The 22,057-nt window shown below is 40.4% G+C and overlaps 1 protein-coding gene across 3 annotated transcripts in view; it reads right to left on the bottom strand.

Moving 5' to 3' along the window:
- The window catches only part of ITGA9 (integrin subunit alpha 9), a 298,314-nt gene that overhangs the window by 100,264 nt on the left and 175,993 nt on the right, over nt 1-22,057 (bottom strand). For all 3 annotated transcript variants that reach the window (XM_039526656.1, XM_039526655.1, XM_039526654.1), the window contains exon 18: nt 11,677-11,827. In XM_039526656.1, the coding sequence (XP_039382590.1) occupies nt 11,677-11,827 (151 nt within the window). The remainder of the gene's footprint in view (nt 1-11,676; nt 11,828-22,057) is intronic.

The following is a 22,057-nucleotide window of genomic DNA, read 5'->3' as shown; positions in this document are numbered from 1 at the left end:
TGCCTAATGCCGGCCCTGCGCTTGTGAACCCCCTAAAGCCATCCTGTGACCTCCCTGGGGGTCGAGAACCACAGATCTAGATGAGTTGATATACCCCGTGGCAGACCTCTGCATACCCCTGGTTGAGAACCACTGCTCTAAAGATACTGGAACAGTGAAGGGGCAAACTCAAGAAAGACTAAACTCTGGAAAAGTGACATTTTAAAAAAAAATTACATATAAGATAAATGAGTTCCAGCTCCGTGTCCTCTTAATCTGAGCCTAATCATTTTAACCAAGGAAATCTGCAACTAATTACAGAATATACAGTATACAGAACCTTAAAACCTCAAGACCTAAGAAATCATAAGTTGCTGTAAAATTTTTAAGTTAGAGCACAGACTCCTCTGGAAAAATTTAAATGAAAATTTAAAGAAAAGTCTGCAACCAATCCAAAACACATTCTCCAAAAATACAAGTGTTATAGACAGATCTTTAATTAGTAAGCTCCTATAAGAAGACGTTTGAAAACCATGATGCATCCTTTGCTCACAGAAATGTGAAGCTGCAGCTCTTGAATGGTCTACATTGTCTATTAAACTCCATCTTTTTCATACTTTTTCTTACATGGTGTCTAAGTCAATGGCATGCAGCTTCCATATCCTCAGCTAGGCTCTACATGCTTCTGCATACCAAAAGTGGGGTGAAATCAGTAAAGAAAGGGGAAAAAATGAGAGAGAGAGAGAGAGATTCCTGTCTCCAACAATGTTATATTGGAGTCTACACTAGCACTTATGTCAGCAAAACTTTTGTCACTCAGGGTGTGAAAAAACATCCCCCTGGGCAACATGCATTTTGCCAGCATAAGTGTTCATGTGCACAGTGCTATGTCATTGGGAGATGCTCTCTCGCCAACATAGCTACCACCATTCCTTGAACTGGTTTTATTATGACAACAGGAGAGCTCGCCCCTGACAACTTAATGTGGCTACACGAGTGTTTTTACAGCAGCACAGCTGTATCAGTGCCGCTGTAAGCTTTTAAGTATAGACATGCCTTTAGACTTCCTGCTCGAAGTGCCCCCTATTCAGGGGTCAACTCACACAGGACCCTGGGCTGGGACCTGGTGGAATGAGAGGCCTTGGTTCCTGGGCCCCTCCTGCCTGAAAGACTAAGGCTCCTGGACCAGAGAAACAAGGAGCCACCACAAAAGTTGTTTTTAAAAATTAAAAGCAGAAAAAATTTCAAAATGACAAATAAAATGCAAGAATCAGTATTAATTTCATAAAGGAATAACAAAGAACATGTTAATTTTCCACTGTGTTTTCATACTGTAATCTGACCAAACATACACACAAGAGTGATTCATGAACACTAACAATATGGTATTCAAATTTTATTTAAACACCGCAATTCACCGCTGCTTAATTTTATAAGGAAGATATTAAATACCATAAGCAAATATAGTTGGTATCAGTTCTTACATGTACTGCAAAATAATCTAATAGAAAACCCTGTAACTGAAAAACCTTTTAAAAGATTAGCTGGATGCAGAAAATGTGATAGAAAACAGCCAGAAAAAAAGCCCCCAAAGGTAATTTTTAAAGTGTAAAAAATAATATTTAGCTTATAATAGCAATAATTACTTTGGCACAGAGCATTTCCTGGGGATTAATTAATTTTAAGTCAACCTAGAGCCAAATCCCTCCAAGTCAATTATTAATCTCCAGGAAATGCCTTTTAGAGCCACATTCATTTACTTCGGCTCCTTCATCTACAGAATCCTGAACTCAAGACACGTTAACAGGTTTTGCACAGCAACAATTGAGGATATGGTCAATCCCTAAAACAGTGCAGGGAGAGAGTATAGTATGTAATGAAAACTGCATAAACTAATGGCAATGTTGAAGTCTAAATATATAATCCATTACTTATTGAATTGGTATCTTGAAACAGGTTTGATTTTTTTAAAATAAAAGCTTAGCAGTTCACTTGTAAGGCTTTATTTTTAAGAGGTGCTGCCCTGTTTTATGGAAGAGCTTTGTAGCACAGGCTCTCTTTTCCCGCTGCTAAGTGGAAATTATCCAATTACTGTTCTGCAGATGGTTGTAGTCAAATTCATACACAGGTTTTCCGCACTCCTCCCACAGTAAGGTTGCTCTGCAAAACTTCTGTGACCAGGAATCAGCCTGGTTTAAAACTTCACAGAGCTTGGTTGTTATGGGTCTGTTGACATTACTGAGAGAATGTTGCTTACTCACAACTATCAATTTAGAATCAAGCACTGGAAAAAAACAAACAACCTAACACCCTATTTGAATGGAGTTATGTTTTGAAACTTTCATCTGTATGCTTCACTCCTCCATGCATTATGAAATGTCACAAGAAGTGTTTTCTCGCGCTCTTGCTCTTTTCTGTACTGAAAGAACATTACCAGCCTTATGCAGCGTTGTCAGCCTGTGAGAAAACTCCTTTATGTCCGAGACAAGCATACTAAGCTCTGATAACATGAATTTACCTGGATCCTGTTTGAATCCCTTCAGAAGGTGAAAGGTTACTGCAGAGGGATGGGGAAGGAGAGAAAAGAGTTGTGCATTACTTAATTTCCAAGAAAAACGAAGGCACCTTTGAGAGCATTTCATTTTACTCTCAAAGAAAGGGAGAAGAGTCTGAGTAACACAGAACAGAGAAGGGAGAAAGAAAGAAACATTCTGGGGCCAAGCAGAGTGAAGTTTTTCTCACACTGGCACTAGTCAGGAAGTTCAAGACAGCATCATCAATGCCCTGGTGCACCGGAATAAAACAAAAGGAAAGCAAATCATTTACAGCATTCTGAATAACACTAGCCCCTGCTTTTTCCACTTGCACCTAAAAGTTCACTTTTGCACTCAGTATAGGTAACTGGGTGAATGTTAAGGGCTAGTGATATAAAAGAAGACAGACTAGATGATCTGATTTTTCCTTCTCACCTTAAACTCCATGAATTTATATATTTCTGAAAGCTCTTTGCAATATTCAGAACATCTTTACATGGTGCACCCTGGTTCTTCAGCCCTTATGCAGACAAAACGCCCATTGACTTCGGAGTTTTGCTTGCCAAAGGACTGTGGGAGCATGCCCTATGTTAATAAAAAAAATTAAATGAGTGGGATTCAGTTTTATTTATAGATCCTATTAACACCACAGGAGATATTTGAGCAAGTAGATGAAAGCAAACAATTACCATCAGTTCCTGCCACAGAGCAGTGATATACAATGTGCCACAGGGCAAGCACCACTTAAACAAATATAGGGTTACAATTCTATTGGAATTTCAGTTCAGGATGCCATTTATCTCCTGGCACCATCTTGAGCCGCCTGTCTTAAAAGTGAGCAAAAGAAACTCCTAAGAGAACGGAACTGACCTTTTGGAGCAAAGGCTGATAAACTTCTAGATTCAAGTTACAAGTAAAACAAGCGAAGAACCAACTGCCTGGTGCTATAAAGAATAAGCCCTTGAAAGCTGACTGTTCCTTAATGGCCTCTAGAAAGGTCATTAAGCTGGGTTTAATTTGGTATTTAAACCGCACTCCTAAAAGAGACAGGGGACATGTTTTGTTCCAAAAGGTTTGTCACTCTGAATGCTATTAAATTATTGCTAAACCTCAGTGTTAAAAGCAGTTCCAGCTAAGAGTAGAACCAGGAATTTAAATTGAAGGGGCGGGGGGAGAGATTACTTAAGCATGTTGCAAAATAAATGTATATTTGCTCACAAAAGAAAAAGCTGTAATGATCGTAGTTCATCCTCTTCCTTTCACTTTAACCATTTCTGTGTCTTTACAGGCCTGTTATTACATTTGAAGACCCATGAACTGTATAACCTTAAAGCCATCTAAGCTCCCATACTGAACTTATGCTGTTTACAAAGCACTTAATGAATGGGGTATTGGGAGAAGAGACCTAGAAAAACATTGTTTAATCAGTGCAAGAAGAAGAATTAGAAATGGGAGTAAACTGCTCCCCACAAAGACAGGGCAGAATAATCCGTTCCCTGGAGGACTGACTATGTAAAGACAACTGTGATCATGTGTAACGAGCTTATAATACACTGAGAACTACTCTCTTCTGTAGATATGCACTGGATTCAATGTTACATGGCAGCACTGGCCAATGGGAGGAAAACATTTTTCTAAAAATAATGGGAAAAAATATATATATATAGGTGAAATTCACCTCTGTGTAGGGGGCCAGTAGATAGCCTATGCCCTACTTAAACCCCAGTTAAGTGGAGTTTAAATTTCAGATTAAACTCAGGTATAAAAAGTAACAAATCTTTACACTGGACATTTATTAAATCGTTTTTAAGAAGATATGTAGAATCGGGACTACAGAGAGCTTTTCTAATGGCAGCGATCTACTATTTGTATATATTTTGGGTGAAGTTAACTAAAAATAAGATGTAAATGAGAAGTGGTGGTTTAAAAGAAAAGAATTTGCAGAATTAAACCTCGTGGCATAGGTGCCAACTCCGTGGGTGCTCCGGGGCTGGAACACCCACAGAAAAAAAAAAGGGTGCTCAGCGCCCTCCAGCCACCCGCTGATCAGCTGTTTGGCAGGCGGAAGGTGCTGGGGGGAGGGGTGGAGTGGGGGAAGGAAGAGGCGGAACGAGGGCGGGGTGCAATAGGATAGGGGGCGGAGTAGGGGTGGAGCATCCACCCAGAAAAAGTGAAAGTCGGTGCTTATGCCTGGTGGTTAGGGTGACCAGACAGCAAATGTGAAAAATCGGGACAGGGAGTGGGGAGTAATAGGCATCTATATAAGAAAGCCCCAAATATCGGGACTGTCCTTATAATATCGGGACATCTGGTCACCCTACTGGTGGTTTAAAGTTTGATAACAAACTGGAGATTTGCATTTGATAACCAACAGTTGTGTCTTTAAGCAATAGATAGTCTACTTTCACTTCAGCCTCTGGTTAACAAGTGTATGATAAATCTGAAGCCCCCAGAACTGTTCTCTGGCTACTGCTAGGGAAAAGGATTTCTCTCTTTCTCTCGCTCCAGATTACTCCCACACTTTCCTTTATCCCAGTCTCCCCTTCTTATGCCCTCCTCCCTCAAGAATAGCTCTCATTCCTTGCTTTTGCTGCTCAGAGTTTTTCCCAAACAGCAGCAGGGTGGAATTCACCTGATTCCTGTCAGTTTAACTGCTGCCTACATAGTGTGAATAGCAGCCATGAAACAGACCAGAGTAAACCTAGGAAATTAACATGAGAACATTTCCACCAGTACTGAAATAATTTGATTTACCAATCTCTGCCCCCTTTTTGTGTTCTCATTCCATACACCTGTGAGCAATCAAATTTACTGCCACTAATGCTGATAGAGAGAGAATTTCAGTGTTCACACCAGAAATGTTTGGGCTCTCAGCTAACCAGGGAACTGAAACAATATCATGTAACTTATCTGACCAATCAGAACTAAGAAACATGGCTTGAATTTAGAATATTCACAATCAGTGTAAAAAAAAAATCAGAAACCTGTTCACTAAATGAATATGAATAATGAAGAAACTGAGGAAATCATGGCCTTCTTCTGGAAAAAACAGGCTAAATCTCTCAAATAGATGATTCACAATATATTCACTCTGCTCTAGGCCTGAGGCTTGTTAATTTAACTCAGCTGTTGCTTGGGAAACCTATGAGACTCAACAGAGGCATTAGAGGTGGCTGACTATGGACTCATGGGGTCTGCCTAAAATGAAGAAATGACCCATAGTGGGAAATGATTGTCAGCATTGGGCTTCCCCGACCTCTTCCCCCCACATCTAGTGTTGCAAACAAACAGTTGAGGTGCCTAGATTCCTACCTCTCATTATAAAACACTGAGATCTGGGGGTGCTATGTAAGAATGAAGCATTATTATTACTATTACTACTTTTGAGTGCGTTTCCAATACTGCTAGAGAAAGTATGGCATGGTGCCTCCAGATTCTGTCACTCTTACTGTACCATTGTTGAAAACATTTTTATCTTGTCTACATCAGCAGCTAAACGTTTTCAACACCAGCTAAGGAATGGTTAGGGAAATGCTTGCTGCTGACAACCATCATCAGCAAATGTCATTCTCCTCTTGTGGACAGATTGAAGGAGCACACTACATCAGTTCACATGAAAGTTAAATTATGCAGAAATTGATGGTTCAGTGTTCTGTCCCATACACACACGTGCCAGCAAAAGCTTTCTGATCACCACTGTTAAGGCGATTTTTCAACCTCTGAATAATAACGTTTTCTCTGAAACATAATTAAGAGCACTGGTTAATAAAATATAGATCTTCTAATTCCCTACTTTTAGTTTTATGAAAATGGAAAGTTAGTTTACGATCTGAAGTGACAAAGAAAAGGGGTCAAAGAAATTTCTTTGTCAAAAACAGTAACAAATACCATTCTGAATCAAGAGTTGAGATTTTTTTTTATTGAAGACAACAAATTTAATCCTCACACTGAATCATTTCATCAGTTGATGCATTTTAATATAGATGATTTATTCATCAATGTGAGAACATGCTCTCTCACACCCATACACAGCTGTAAAGCTGTCTGGTCTCACGTATCAGAGAGCCAGGGTTCCTGAGTTCTATTCCTTGTTCTACCGCTTACACATTAGGGTAGCTTTGAACAAGCTCTTTAACCCCTCTGGGCCTCAGTTCTCCCAAAATAACTTTCACAGAGGGGTGGTGTGAGGTTTAATGAGTTAATGTGCTTCCACACACTTGGAGGAAAGACGTTATGGAAATGCATAATATAGCTGATGCAAGGTAGGAAAGTCAGCTGTAGCTAATAAAGGGTTGCAGCAAATTACTTCTCTGTAGGAGAAGGGGGGCTGTAGGAAAGAGAAGAGGAGAAAGATGGATGAAATAGATACTGGGGCGGGAGTGTCTAGTCTTGTGGTCAAGGCACTGGAGTAGGACTCAGAAGATCTGAGTTAAATTCCCATGGTACTGCCATAGATATTATGTGTGACCTTGAGCAAGTCACTTAATCTCTGTGCCTCACTTCCCCATCTATAAAATGGGGATAATCATGCTTCCTTTCACCCACCCTAGGTGATGTCCATTTAGATTGTAATTCTTCCAGACGGGAGCTGTCTCTTATTGTACATGTGCACTGCCCAGCACAAGGCAGGCATGGATCTCCGGTGAGGCTTCCAGGTGCCACCGTAATGAAAATGAATAATAAGCGTGAGTCACTATTCCATTGCACAGGTCTCTCTGGGTGATTACAGCTGTCCTTCACACCTTACTTGGGATTTAGGAGCAAAGACTTCAATCTAGTCCTTAGAGAGTGAACACTTGGGGGCAGGAGAGTTATTTATGAAGGGCCATGCTATGCATCCTTGTGGGACTGTATAAATAATAATATCCTTATGTATAACCTTGAGATCCTAGATAAAAGGTGCTATAAATACATTAGGTATTATCACGACTGATAATTTCCTGTTTTTGAATGGGCTATCGCTAAATGATTGCTTGCCTCTGAAATTTCAGTATAGGTGGGATTGGAAGCTCCAACTATTATTAAGGTTGCCTGCCTTTTCTCATTATAAGACTCAGTTTTCAGTCGCTTATAACTTAGCCAAACTTTAATTGTTTGGACTGAAATCTTACATGCCAGGTGTCTGCCTCATAGTGTATGCTTGCACAGCAATGTACGCCCGGGCTTGAGCCTAAGCTCAACACTAATGCCCCTTGCCTCCACATACCAACTGTGCTAACCTAGGGCTCAGACCTAGGGTCTCAGGATGCTGCAGAGCTGAAGGGGTCCAGCCCTACTGTTTTCCTGTGTGCACGTGGCTCCAACTTGACTTGGGTCCCGGAAGTCCTGCGGCTGTATCCCGGAGCTCCTGACAGAGGAGCCGTTCTGCAGGCAGCCAGCACAGTGACTGGAAGCACCGTTACTGCCTAGCCAAATGCACTTCCCCTTCATGCTCTGGCCCCTGTAGAGCTTGCACAGAGCAGGGAGCAAACCTGACAGGTGTGAGGGCAGCTCCCAGTTGCCAGCATGTTGGGGATCATCCGTCCTCTGGCCTTGCTGAGCGGGGAGCTCTGCCGTTCCCCTTTCCTACAGGGCAGCTGCTTCTTCCTGCTCTACTCTCGGTCTCTTGCTCCTGGGCTCCCCTGCCCTCCCTGGGGCTGTGTGCACAGAGGCACCCAGGCGCTGTGATGGTGATGAGTGGGAGCCAGCCCTCAAACTCCCCTCTGCCTCCCAGGGATCCCTTATCCCTGCCTCCTGGGCTGCCACAGGGGCGGAGATAAGGGATCCCTGGGGATGCATTTCACCAGAGGCAGCTGGGCTGGTGGTTGTGGTGGGGGGGGGGTGTTCCTCTGAAACCTGCATTTTATGTCAAACTTCAAAACAGACAAAAATAAATAAAAAACCAACCAACCAAAAACACCTTCATTGAACCTTCCAGTTTAAAATTTCAGAATTGCAAAGTTTCATTTTAATAGTTTGACAGCCCTGGAGACTGATGTCCTAGTTATCCTCAGAACAGGTGCACATGGGCAATGTCCTGCCAACATAACTCAGCCTAGAGATGGTGAGCCCAGGTCCCAGGTTAGATGGTTGAACCCTTTTGGGTTGAAATTTTCCTACAATATTCAGTTTGAGACAGATAACTAGAATGAAAAATTTCAGCCCAAATGGTTAAAATTCAGCACAGCTATAAGCAACTGAAACCAGGGTTTTATCATGAGAAGGATCAGACAACCTTAACAGGGAGTGATATAGAGACGAATTTTAAAGTGTGTGTGTGTGTGTGTGTGTGTGTGTGTGTGTGTGTGTATAATATCTGTTATTAGCAGTTATATAATATCTATGCAACTTTATATTTTTATTTTATTTGTTTTGCATACTGTGACTACAGTCTATGTTTGAACATTTTCCATATTTTAAAAAAAAGTGTGCGTCAAGTGATCAGCAATGCTGACAATCAGTGTTGAGTCTGTTTAATAATGGTGAGAAGCAACGGGTTCGAGATGCAGTAAAATAATAAGTAAGTGTACAGGCTTGAAAAGCCAACCCCTTATAGTAGCCTCTGCCTAATGCGTCTCCCAATTAAAAAGGATCGACTGTCAGAAGCTATGGAAAGAAAACTTTGGGCTTTCATCCATGGCACGAAGGACAACTGGCTGTAGAGCAAAAAGGAAAAAACAGACAGGGGAATAAATGAGGTCTTTTCAATATCAGTCAGTGTACCCTTTTTCACACCATGAGAAACAACAGTAGCTCTGCCAAGTAATGTCACTGTCTTGGTTCATGCACATGGTTTTTTTCTTCCACAAGAAAAAAAGGCAGCAACAATAACACATTTGTTTAAGTAAATGTTACTTTAATAATTACGGTGTTAGGCCAACATTTTCCTTAAGCCATAATCTTAGGCATTCTGTCTCAATGTCCCTTATACACCAATTTTGTTTTGTCTAAGAAGATGGCTTTTGTAAAATCTCAAACTATTGTCCCCTCACTTGTAATTATAACCACCATATGTAAGTTCATTGTATTTAAATCTATGAGGCATTACTCTGGAGACACATTGAAAACACACCGGAGAGACACTTAACAGTACATCAAGAAGAATATCAGAGGCAGATTATTAAAGCCCATCATGCTAGCCATGTTTTTTTAATCCTAAAATTCCCCTCTGCTGAGAAAGAATATCATGTAGTTGGTCCCTCTCCACTTGGGTGATATTCATTAAACCGCAGTTGTTGCTAAAAGTTTCTGTGCAACAATAGACTCTTTCACTCAAAAACGGCTCCACTAGGGGGATTCTTGTGAGTCATCATTTTTATTTGGTATTTTATGTCTGGATTTTTGCCTGGGCAATTTTCAACCAGGAACAAAATATGTATTTTTTAAAAAGTATTACAATCTGAGTATAGATGTCAGAAGATGGGAGTGGACCATGGAATTTGTGATTAAGAATATTTCAGACAAATCATATCCACAGAGGTAAGTGAGTAAGTAACACTGGTACTGATGCAATCTCTGCACAACTATAATCCAGTTCCCATCTGGATAAATTATGAGGCCAAAGGCAGAGTATTTTATCCTAATGAGAGAGCTGAGTGAAAGAGACTGCTGTAGAGTAAAACTGCACAACAGCACTCCTGTCACTCTATCATTTTTAAATGAGACTCTACAAAGTGGTTAGTTGTTGAGAGAGAGAGAGAGAGAGAAACACAAACTGCAGGCGCATCAAAAAAGAGCAGAGGTTACACTGCAAGCAGTATAGCAAAGGCATTTTGAAAATGTAAAACTTTACGCTCACTTGATCTGTGGGGCACATTTTCTTAACAATTGCTAATTTATATTAGAAAGATTCACTAAAGAATGAGATAAACCTTAAAGCAATCTCTCATTTGCTTCCAGAAATTGCTTCCTCACATCTACCTCCGGACTGTGTTAGACACAGGTGCAAGCTAGAGCATCGATGGCAACAGAGTATCGTCTTTAGCTTGTTCCCAGACAGTACTTGCCAAAAGGAACAAAAGAGGTGCCTCTAGTGGTCTAATTATTTCATGTGTAAAAGACATTCAACCCTAGCTACAGAACGAAACTATATAACTGTTCAAAGCACATATATTGAGTCCTAGTCCTGTTCCCACTGAAGTCAATGGAAACACTCTAATGGCAGCCAGAACAATCCCTAGAAATCTACATGTAAAATTCCCGTTAACATCACAATGTGTATTGGCAACTGTCATTTCTGTTTGTTTAGTCAAAGAGCTACAGCATACATGTAATGTACATTGTCTGACGCGGAGCAACACAGAACTATTGCTCTGAAGTTTGTAAAAGTACCTGAAAATGGGCTATAATGCTCAAAACTGAAGGCTAAGAGAATTACTGTCCATTAGAAGTGTTTCCCCACCTCCCCACCCTAGAGTGGAAGAGTTTTCCTTATAACCAAAAACTATCCATCTTTAAAATATATGGGAGAAATCCTGGCCCCATTACTTCAGTGGGGCCAGGATTTCACCCATATCTTTTTGCCCCATCTGTGCTGTAGCTTTTAACTTCTCTGTGTTAGCTAAGCGTGATGTGACCAACAAGCAATAGCAGAGCTTCAGCAAAGAGGGAACAATTGGGAAAGCCATTTGAGATAAAAGTAAATGATAAAAATTCCCCTTATATTTTACAGTGTCTGCTCTTCACAATTTCTTTAACACGTGTTACTGCCATTCAGAACCATCTCTGGCACACCTCTATGTTAAAAGTTGATTTAAATTAATATTTTTAAAAAACTTAGTTCCTACATCAGATTATGCCCATGAGAAAAAGGTGTAAATCTAAACATGAAGAAATCAAAGCTCAGACTCGTTTTGTTTTTCAATCCCATACATTCTAATGTGAATTCTAAAACAACCAAGCTCTTTCCAAACAACCACCTTTCTTTTTCATTCCCATAGCCATCTCAGCACCAGCAACACATCAGTCCAATATGATATGTAGAAATACAAAATCCATCAACACCATCGATTAAACTCACAAATCAAATAGCTTAAGTAAAGACCTAAGATAAGTGGGTATAACCTCATGGAGTTCCTTGGAGATGTGGCTGTTTAACAGTGGATCTCAATTTGTCCCCAGATCCATTAGTTATGTTAGCAGTAATATTACGAAGCCTGTCCTCAGGGAGATTGTCCTTTCTTACCTTTTGCCACATTTTGATAAAGAAGAGCTCCCTGGAAAAGTTGAAGAACACGTTGGTATCATAGGCATCATCCCCAATGTTAGAGATGGAGATATTAAGTGAAATGTTCTTTACTGCTCCCAATGCCAGATAGGGGGTTTTGTCATCAACACTGTAATCAGAAGTGAGAACACAAGTTAGTGCCTTGCGACTCGCTCACTTTCTTCCTTCCACCTTCAATTGTTTGAGACCAAAATCAATATTAAAATGCGTATCACACATGAGATGTGTACATAATGGTACCAGCATAGTAATGTCTGAATTCTAACCCTGGCGCTGACATTGGCTATCTTGCTGGCCCTAGGCAAGTCACTTAACCCCTTTTTGTAAAATTGAGATATTTATTTTAACCTACTATATCATGACAGAGCTATTGTGAGGATTAGATAGATATGGCCTATACAGTGGTTTGACAATAAAGTGCTATATAGGGGCTAAGTATTGTTATAGTAATATTCAAAGATAAATGCTCTTCTGTTTTGTTTCCTAAAAATGGAAAGTTATTTTAACATAATAGTAACTTTCTGAAAATCCTCTTACTTTGAGCTTCTCTGCTGAAAAGGACAAAAACAAAGAGGGCTAGTCAACATCTAGAAATCAACTATATGCTGAAAAGGAATGTTAAGACGTTATAACCATCCACTAAACAATAATTAGATTGGAAGTTCTTTGGGGCGGGGATTATCTTTTGGGTCTGTGTTTGTGAAAGAATGAGCAGGATGTGGGGCTCCTAGGTGATAACACAATGCAAATACATACATACCAATTTATCTTGAATCTGTCTTTCCAAACACACTTGTAATACATCTATCCCATATTATTTTCTCTCTCTCTCTCTCTCTCTCTCTCTCACACACACACACTAGGTATTTGCAGTACATTTAGGCATTCTGGCTAGTCTAGAACCAGAAAAGTTCCTAAATAAGCATAAGATAAAGGGTTAATAGACCCAAAAACATAGTAATAGGAGTTAAATGGAGATAATTGAGTGAAGTAAAAGGTTGTATGTTGAATGTAAGTTAGAAAATAAACAAACAGAGATAACAAAGCAGCCTAATCACCACCAATCTGGATCTGATCATTATTATAAAAGGAATCCATTTCCACTTAGCCCTGGTCTACTCTTAAAATGTAGGTCAACATAGCTACATGGCTCAGGGGTATGAAACATCCACACCACTGAGTGATGTAGCTGGGCTGGTTTAACCCCCACCATAGAGACAGCTAAGTCAACCGAAATGCTTCCGTCAACCTAGCTGTTGTTGCTGGGGAGGTAGTGTGTCTACAGCAACAGAAAAACCCCTTCCTTCAGCACAGGCTGTCACACTACAGGATTATGCCTTTGTAGCTACAGTGCTGTAGCTATGCTGCTATAGTCCCCGTAGTGTAGCCATACCTTTAGTTACCATGGAAAAGATGGAGGATGTCACTGGGAAGGAGTTGTGTAGTGGCTCAGAAAAGACCCTTCTAGTGGCATGTCAGGGGAAAGCGACAGTAAGGAATTTCAGATGAGTGCAAGCAGCAAAGTCAAAAACATCCTTTAATTACCATTAATTTAACATGAACCCACACCATGGCAGGTATCACCAACGCCCGCAGCAGCACGCGCACACATACACATGGTATCGTCGGGAAGTTGGCCGTCTGACCAAGCAGCGTTTCAACACTGAAAATAGTTTAAATGAAAGGAACTCCTATGGAGTCTACTAGGATTTCTACCAAGGAACCACTGTGCCTGGGACTTACATGGGTCTTATGTTTGCACGTTCTGCTTTACTCAATCCCAACTCAGAATGAAACCCTCTAAAACTACTAATTTACACGAGTGGGCTTATCTAATGCAATTTTGCATCTTCACTTCTGACTTTAACCCACCTCCGTTTAAGAGTCCAATCCTTTCAATGTACTACACAGAGCCCACACGCTGACCTCAAGTTGATTTCCACATACAACGAGCTTATAGGAACAGGATCTCCTGGTAAATGGTACTGAAGTGATAATACAAGCTAACACGAGAGAAGACTCTCTATGCTTCACACATCTGCAGCTAAAGAAGATATTAGACTCTAGTATCCATAATTATATCACAAGTTCCCCAAAGTGGTTTGGGGAACTTGTGATTGAGCAGTAAATTTGGGGTTAAATATTCTAGATACCATCTTTAAAGTTGATCCTTGTGAATTCATCATTGTAAATTCTGCAGGACTTTTCCACAAAATAAAGAGATATGTCTAGTGCATTTATCTTCTTAGCCCATTTTATTTATAATCTTTATTTGCTCACCACATTCTAAAATTAAGGCCCATATTTCAAATGACAGCTTCTCACTGTTTCGGTACAAACTGCAAAAACTGTACCTGCATTGTTATGGCTGCAGTTAATTGCAGGCACAAATCCCACCACTGAGATGGCTAAGTAACAGATTTGCAGGTACATAACCTTCTAAATGGTATGATTTGCTCTCACAATTATGGATGCAAACAAATGAAGGCGCAATTTTTGCAAAATTGCATTCGCACAGAAGGGAGCCTGGCTGGGACCCCACTAAAAATTTGAATCTAAAATGTTAAAACAATTAGAGTCAAATCTTGCAATTTTTACTTCAATAAAACTCCCACGGAAGTCAATGGGACTTCTGCCCAAGTAGGCACTGAATTCAAGAGGCCAAATGCTGCAATCTTAAACATTTACGATTGAAAAGCAAACAAATTCTCCTATCAAGACATAAATGGCAAACTACTAGGATCATCTAGTAATTACAAGTACACAGAAAAAAAAATAAAACATCATTAATGTGAATTATTTCCCAGTAAGTTCAAAATCACAGTATTTGCATACACTTAAAAAACTAGATTCACAGCTTGCAGGCTAAGATCCTTTAGTAAAATCTAGATGTATCTGTTGCTTTAGCAAGTGATGAAAACTAACAAAGGATTCATCAAGTGAAGGACATGCTAGCTGCAATGCTCTCTAATCATTAATGTTTAGAAGTTGCCATTATTTGAGAGGGAGAATGGGTAGGCCTTATCCGTATCCTATCAACAACTTACTTTTATTTGCGCTCATGCAAACAATAGGAAAAAAATTCCTCTGATTTTGTAGCATTTACAGATTAAACCCAGTCACAATCAAAGAATGCGGTCATTTAATACTGAATAGTAGAACAGTTGTTCAGAATGATTATTGAATAAAAAATTAAAGACACGGGCAGTAACAATAAATAAGTACTGCAGGTCAGTATAATGTTACTACTTTCCACGGTGCCATTATCTGTTACAGTGAGTTATATCTGAAGGAAGGCATTTGTGGCAATGTTAAATTAGCCACAAATCTTTTACAATATATTCCTCCATAGAAGAGGAAAACCTGATTTTTAAGAGAGCACTAATTGATCACTGATTACAGCACCAACATCAAATTCACAGACTTACTGAACTTTGTGAAAACTCCCGTGGTTCGAAGCTGACAGGAATTCAGATCTTCATCAGAAATGCAACAGAAGATTGTGTTTAAGTCTCATTTTAAGAGACTAGTTTCCTGAATCATTAAATCTGAGTACATCTGGAATGAATCAGGTACACTTTCAGCAAGAAATGGATTAAGAAAAAGAATCTGTCTATTGGCAGGGGAGCTCCCAAGCCCTGTTTACTGCTCTGGGGCATGATGTCATTGAGCATGGAATGCCTGCTGTGATGTATGAACTGTACTACCAATATGATGCCATCCTTCTCCAGCATCTGCTGAACATTAAACAGGCTAGCTGCCGAGTCAAAATATGTCAGTAAAGCTGTGTTGTCACCCTATGGAAACAAGAAAACAAACGAAGCCATTCTTCATTACGACAAGCTAAGACAAACAATCTAAGGAACAAAAATCAAACAGCCTTTGTTTTATTTTTCATTAAATGAAAAATTTTAAAGTGGCTAATATTTTTCCCCAGATACGTAGGTCAAGTCAAGGCAGATCAAATAAAAATAAGAAAGCATAGATCTAAACCTAAAAATCAGGGAGCAATCGCTAAGCAAATTTAAAAACAATAGAATAGAATAGAATAGAATAGAATAGAATTATGCAACACAGTATGTATAAGTGGAGAGCTAGGTGAAAGTTGTGTGAAAGACTATATAGCTATAGGCATATTATATATGCACCCACGCACACATGCATGCACAATAAATATATAATTATGTCAGTTTCTGTATAGGAAAAGGGAGTGGGCCTGATACTCAGAGGTGCTGAATACCTGTAGACCCACTGATTTACAGAGGATGGGATGTGTGATGCCAGCCCTTCGGAAAAAATCAGGCTCCAAACTTTTTCTAGGGTTCAGGTTTAGATTAATTAACTAAAACTTTCCCGACTCTTAATTCATTGGCTCTAGCACAAAGTATAAAAAGGAAATATTTTCCTTTTCCCCCCTAAAGTTATTGACAAAAGGAAACAAGTCTAAAATGTCAGGACATGACAGGTGTCTCTTTTAACCTGCTCTCATCTTTTGTCCCAGTCCCTGATCCCCTTTGCATTGCCTTCACACAGGTATGCTGCAGTCATCTGGGAAAGAAAGACTGGAAGGGATAGAGCTACCAGAAAAGATCTACAACTTTCATTCCCACATGCCCCAAGATGATGGTGCTTTAGTTACTGTGCACCTGGGGAGACATAAGCTACATTCCAAAAAAGGTAAGCCTGGACTCATCCCCCCAATTTCCTTTAGTAGCTGGAAAATATGTGTAAAAAACACATATTGTACTTACCCTCCCTAACCTTTGCAGATTACTCACAAGGCAGGGAAGGAATGGAACAGGACTTTCTCCTACCCTACTGGTTTGGGTCACCATTTCCCCCTCACACAGTAGAAGCTGTAGTGCAGACAGGATCAACTGAACAGGATCAGACAACACATGGGTACAAATGCCTAAACCCATCTGAGTCCTAACTTCTATGGGTGAAGCTGCATCAATGGAGAATTAAAGGGCCCATTTTTGCTAATGCAGAAAAGGCATAGGTGAGTAAATAGCATTTGTCCTGCAACAGACAAAAAGCAGAGTGCTTCCAAGCATGCAATGCCACCGTTCAGCCTTACTCATAACAAGACACTGAATATTAACTACAGCTGTAGGAAATGATTGTAACAAACCCCCCAACTATGTAAAATTCACCCCATTTGGGATTTTGTTACCAACTCTAAACGCAGACAAGACTTTCTCTAGAGAGATTTGCAAAGCCTTTGGGCAAACCACAGCCAATTTATAGTTTTACAGTGAAAGCTGACGAAACTCGTCGCTTCACCTGGCTGTGACAGGAAAACACATGAAGATCAGCAGTCTAGATTGTGTTTGATTTGGGGGGAATCGCAAAGCTTAGGAGTAGCAGACTCATAACAAATCTAACCAAAAAAAAATGTTCACACAAACCCACATGAAGCAAAAACACTGGATGTTGCATAGCTCTGATATTGCCCCTTTCATTCCCACAAGCACTCGAGGTGAATGCTCACAGTCCAAAAGTCAATCTGGACTATACTGGGGTGTCTGCTTGGAGGAGCTACTGATCGGTCCTTTAACATACTTTAGGGGGGCCAAAATCCTGCTGTCTCCTCAGCAGTCCCCCCACCCCCGGCAGGATCTGCTCCAGAAAGGAAGAGGACAGCACTGGGAGACTTCAATCTACAGCCTCTGTGGACCATAGAGCTTTGCAGGACTTCCTGTGTCCCAGGGCAGAAGGCATCAGTGTACAGGGTATGCTCGGGAAGACTGGTGGCTAGCTGATTATAAAACCGTTCGCCAGATGAAGGAGCAGCACTTTTGGCATGGGGGCTACATAACTACAGTTGCATGATGAGGAAGAGGAGAGGGGAATTCTTTACTCCCCTGGTCCCTGTGGAAAGAATCCTGTCACACTGGCTAGTTAGTCTGTACGCACACTGAGGTCCAGGATTAGGTCACAGAAAGTGAAAGTCTGATCCAATTTTTCCTTCTTTTCTACGTCCACATTTTTTTAAAAAACAAGAACACAGTTTAATGGTCCAGGAGAAGGAAGGCACAAAAGATTACATATTGTCTGGCTGACGTCCCTGTTCATTACTGGGGGATTGCAACAAAGGAGAGGTTACTGTTGTGGGATTAAGGAAAATGGTTACAGCTAGTAACTGTGTTCTCAGCCCTTCTCTGGGAATGCCAAATAGATCCTCTTTCCCAAATTCAGTTTCCTCAAATAAATCTCACATCATCCCAACTGACATACCAGTGTTCAGCAACATACACTTTCAATTTTCTACATTTTAAATTACATGCGCAATGTATGAGCAAATCCACGTGAAAGATGCCGTCCTCCCCCGCTCTAGTTACACTCTTCAAAAAACAGGTAACTTTCTTATATTACTACTTATTTCTACAGAGCCACAGATATGTGTAAGCCTTTACAGACAGAAATAAAATGCTAAAGGGGGCCTGATTCTTATCTCACTCAGGCTGGCTTTACATCAGTGGGATTCTCTTGATTTCCATGGAGTTACTGCTGATTAAGAACAGGGTAAGTGAAAGGAGAATTAGGCACAACATCCCTGTCAAATCTATAATCAAAAGCCCCGATTCTGTGCACACATCCAGGAGTAACTTTATTCTCATAAGCAGGCTCACTGAAGTCAATGGGATTGCACACGTGACTTAAATTTTTCACATGTATGGGTGTGTGCAGGATCAGGCCCTAAAATGAGAACAGAGACAGAGGAAACTGATCACAGATAGCAGTAAATAAGAGGATGGAATAATTACTCCCACTGAACAGGAGGTAGGTGCTACATGCAATGTGAATTCCACACTGGTTACTTTAAAAAAAAAGCTGCTTATTATTTTAAAAGGTCAAAGGAATGAGTTATGTTGCAATGGTAGATTAGCATAGATAGGATTAGTATAAGTACTGTAATTCATTTTGAGGAGAAATTTAGTACTTTGTGGCATGACATTTCTATGGATTAAATCTTTAACAATGACTGCATGCAATACACATTTCCTGAGGAAAATGAATCTTTTAGCAACTGAACTCCTCATGAAATCTCACAAAACAGGTTGGATTTTGTTTTCTGTTCCTGGAATGCAGGAGCAAAATATGGAATCAATTAGTGTGCTTGGTTGAGCACAGAAGAGGGAAAAGGGGACAAAAAGTCCTGTACACCAGCCGTTTATAGATCACAACCAATGGGTATTTAACCAGGGAGGGAAACTCATAAAAATTTACAGAATTCGCTGCAACAGGGAATTTGTTACACAGTAGCAGGTGATTTATGTCAAGAATAAAATATGCCAAATTAAGATATTTTTAACTGAGAAATGAATCAATATGGAACTCAGCACATACAACATTATCTCCAGCAACTCCTCTGTTTCAAGCGTTTTGCTACTCTCAGCAAACAAGGCAACTCAATGGCTGATCTGTAGAGCTGTTCAGCTTTATTGGATTTTGTAAACTGCAGTAAAAAAGAAAATGTGTCTAGCTGCTGTCAATTTGTGCAGTATCTGTTGAGCTTAGATTTCTCCATGGCAGCTAAAATACATGAGAATATTGCAGTAGTTCAATCCTTCTCTTTGGTTAGCCTGACATAATTGTTTATTAGACCAAGAAACAGTATTCTGCCTTGCAACCTCTTTGGTGAATGAGCTACCAATGCAGAGGTGTCCATGAAGAATGCAGGGTTTTATATTAGTTCGGTAGTCACTTCAAAAGGGAACTAGCCACATATCTTGAAAGCCCTGCTGCAATCAAACTTTCAGGACAGTCATATTCCAGTGGACACAGCCTGGTGATTATTACAGAACAAAGTTGTGTTAAGTCTCATTTATACACAGTCACTGACTGGAAGAGAACAGCCCATTGCAAAGAGAGAGTAGGAATCCATATTCTTTTATTGCGACTGGATTTTTGAGCTCTGTAGTCACTCATTACTCGTTGGTTCCATTACCATCTGGAGTGCTTCAATCACTGTACGCTCAGCAGGCACAGGACTGGCCATTGCAATAGATGTTTTCACGTGTGATAGATTTATGATGCTCTGAGTGCCACTGGCCAGATGGAAACCAAGGAACTATTCCTTCATCCCAATGCACACTCAACAATGGAAAACTTTCAGCTAGTTCCCTAAGATGATGCTCCCACTGCAACTTACATTATGTTCTGATTAATCACTGGCTCTGCTGGTAGTCCTTTCCGGAAACTGCAAATCAGATCCTTGATGTGATGCAACAAAATTATCCATAAATACAATATGCACCTCATTAGCAACAGATTATAGCTAAGAATAGAGCTAGGCTAAGAATAAAAAGCCTGCTTCTTTGAAACAATGAGCTATGAATATTTAGTTACATATATACTACATGATATTTGAAATGTACTGCATGCACAAGTATAAAAATATTATAGTAGGCATTTTCATTTTATTCCTTATGTTCCACCAAATTGCTTTGGAATGACAGTCAGTTATTCTACAATAAAATAATTCTAAGCTATGAAGTTGTTCATATTACAGTGTGGTGTAGCAGCATGATTTTGTGAGACATCATATAGGAAATTATAAATCCCTGCATGTCCCACATTTACCCTTCTTCTTCTAACTGAAAAGACAAAGGAGCCTCTTAAATCTTAATACTGTCTTAAGATATTACTAGGAACTCTAGTAATAAAAGGACTCTCAGTGTCCTTTGACCCAGTAAATTAATATCATATTGGAACATGTATTTCATGTGACAGCACCTACTTCAATGGACTTTGAATCAGGTCCCAAGAGCATGGATCCTTCCTTTCTAATACACCTCTACCCCGATATAATGCGGTCCGATATAACACGAATTTGGATATAACGCAGTAAAGCAGCGCTCCGGGGGATGGGGCTGCTTTACCTTGTTATATCTGAATTTGTGTTACTGTAAGCGGTTCCTCTGCTCCCAACTGTTACTTGCTGCAGCCCTCCCCAGGGCCCCCGCACCCCAGCTCACCTCCGCTCCGCCTCTGCCTCCTCCCACGAGCACACCGCAGCTCCACTTCTCCTCCCTCCCAGGCTTGCTGTGCCAATCAGCTGCAGCACGCTCGAGGGAGGAGGCAGAGGTGAGCTGAGGCAGGGGGGCCGCAGCAAGTAAGGGGAGGGGGGCGCAGAGGAACCGCTCCCCGCCCCAACTCGCCTCCGCCTCCTCTTCCCACGAGCACGCCGCTTAGTTCTGCTTCTCCTCCCCTCCCCTTCCAGGCTTGCCGTGCCAAACAGCTGATTGGTGCAGCAAGCCTGGAAGGGAGGGAAGGAGAGAGGGAGAAGCGGAGCAGCAGCAGCATGCTCAGGGAGGAGGCGGAGGTAGAGCAGAGGTGAGCTGGGCCAGGAAGCAGTTCCTCTCCCTACTCTGATATAACGCAGTCTCACCTATAACACGGAGAGATTTTTTGGCTCCTAAGGACCGCGTTATATTGGAGTAGAGGTGTACTGAGATTGATAAAATTCAAGAGTGCACTAATTTTTCTTTTGGTTTCTGTAAAGCAGATAATTTGGCAAGATCTCTTGCTCTGAATAAACTGACTAGGATAAACAGAGTATAAAAATATTGATTAAGGAAGTTTTTGTTTAATGCATGATAAAAAAAATTGAATAAAAACCCTTTGTGACGGTGCCACCCATAAGGCTTTATGGAAATATGCTTAGATATAGATAAATAAAACATAACTGGAATGTGTTTTATGCTACATATACCAGGAAACATATCTCTGTAAAGGTTATGATCTACTGAATCTATTAATCCTATTTGTATGCATGTATCATTTTTGTATTCAAAGTTATGAATATTGGCTGCATACTTGTTTGATTCTAAGTAGACAAGAGAGTCTATTTAAGCCCAGGGGAGACCCCTCCATTTTGTCTTCAGCTGGCTAAAGAGAGAGCCTCTCCACCCCAAAAGATACCTGAAAGAAACTGGAACAAAGGACAGTGACTGCAAGGGGTGTGAGTGATTGCTGGACCCAGACTAAAAGGAGATTAGTCTGTAAAACGAAGCATTCTGGAACAGGTGAGGATCTTATCTGTATTCAGTTTCTTACTGTATTAGACATAGACTGGCGTGTTTTATTTTATTTTACTTGGTACTTCACTTTGTTCTGTCTGTTAGTACCTGGAACCACTTAAATCCTGCTTTCTGTATTTAATAAAATCACTTTTTACTTATTGATTAACCCAGAGTATGACTTAGGGGGGCAAACAGCTGTGCATATCTCTCTATCAGTGTTATAGAGGGCAAACAATTTATGAGTTTACCCTTTATAAGCTTTATACAGGGTAAAACGGATTTATTTGGGTTTAGACCCTATTGGGAGT

The sequence above is a fragment of the Mauremys reevesii genome, linkage group 2 (assembly GCF_016161935.1).
Source record: "Mauremys reevesii isolate NIE-2019 linkage group 2, ASM1616193v1, whole genome shotgun sequence".
Lineage (NCBI taxonomy): Eukaryota > Metazoa > Chordata > Testudines > Geoemydidae > Mauremys > Mauremys reevesii.
This window is presented reverse-complemented; position numbering and strand designations above follow the sequence as displayed.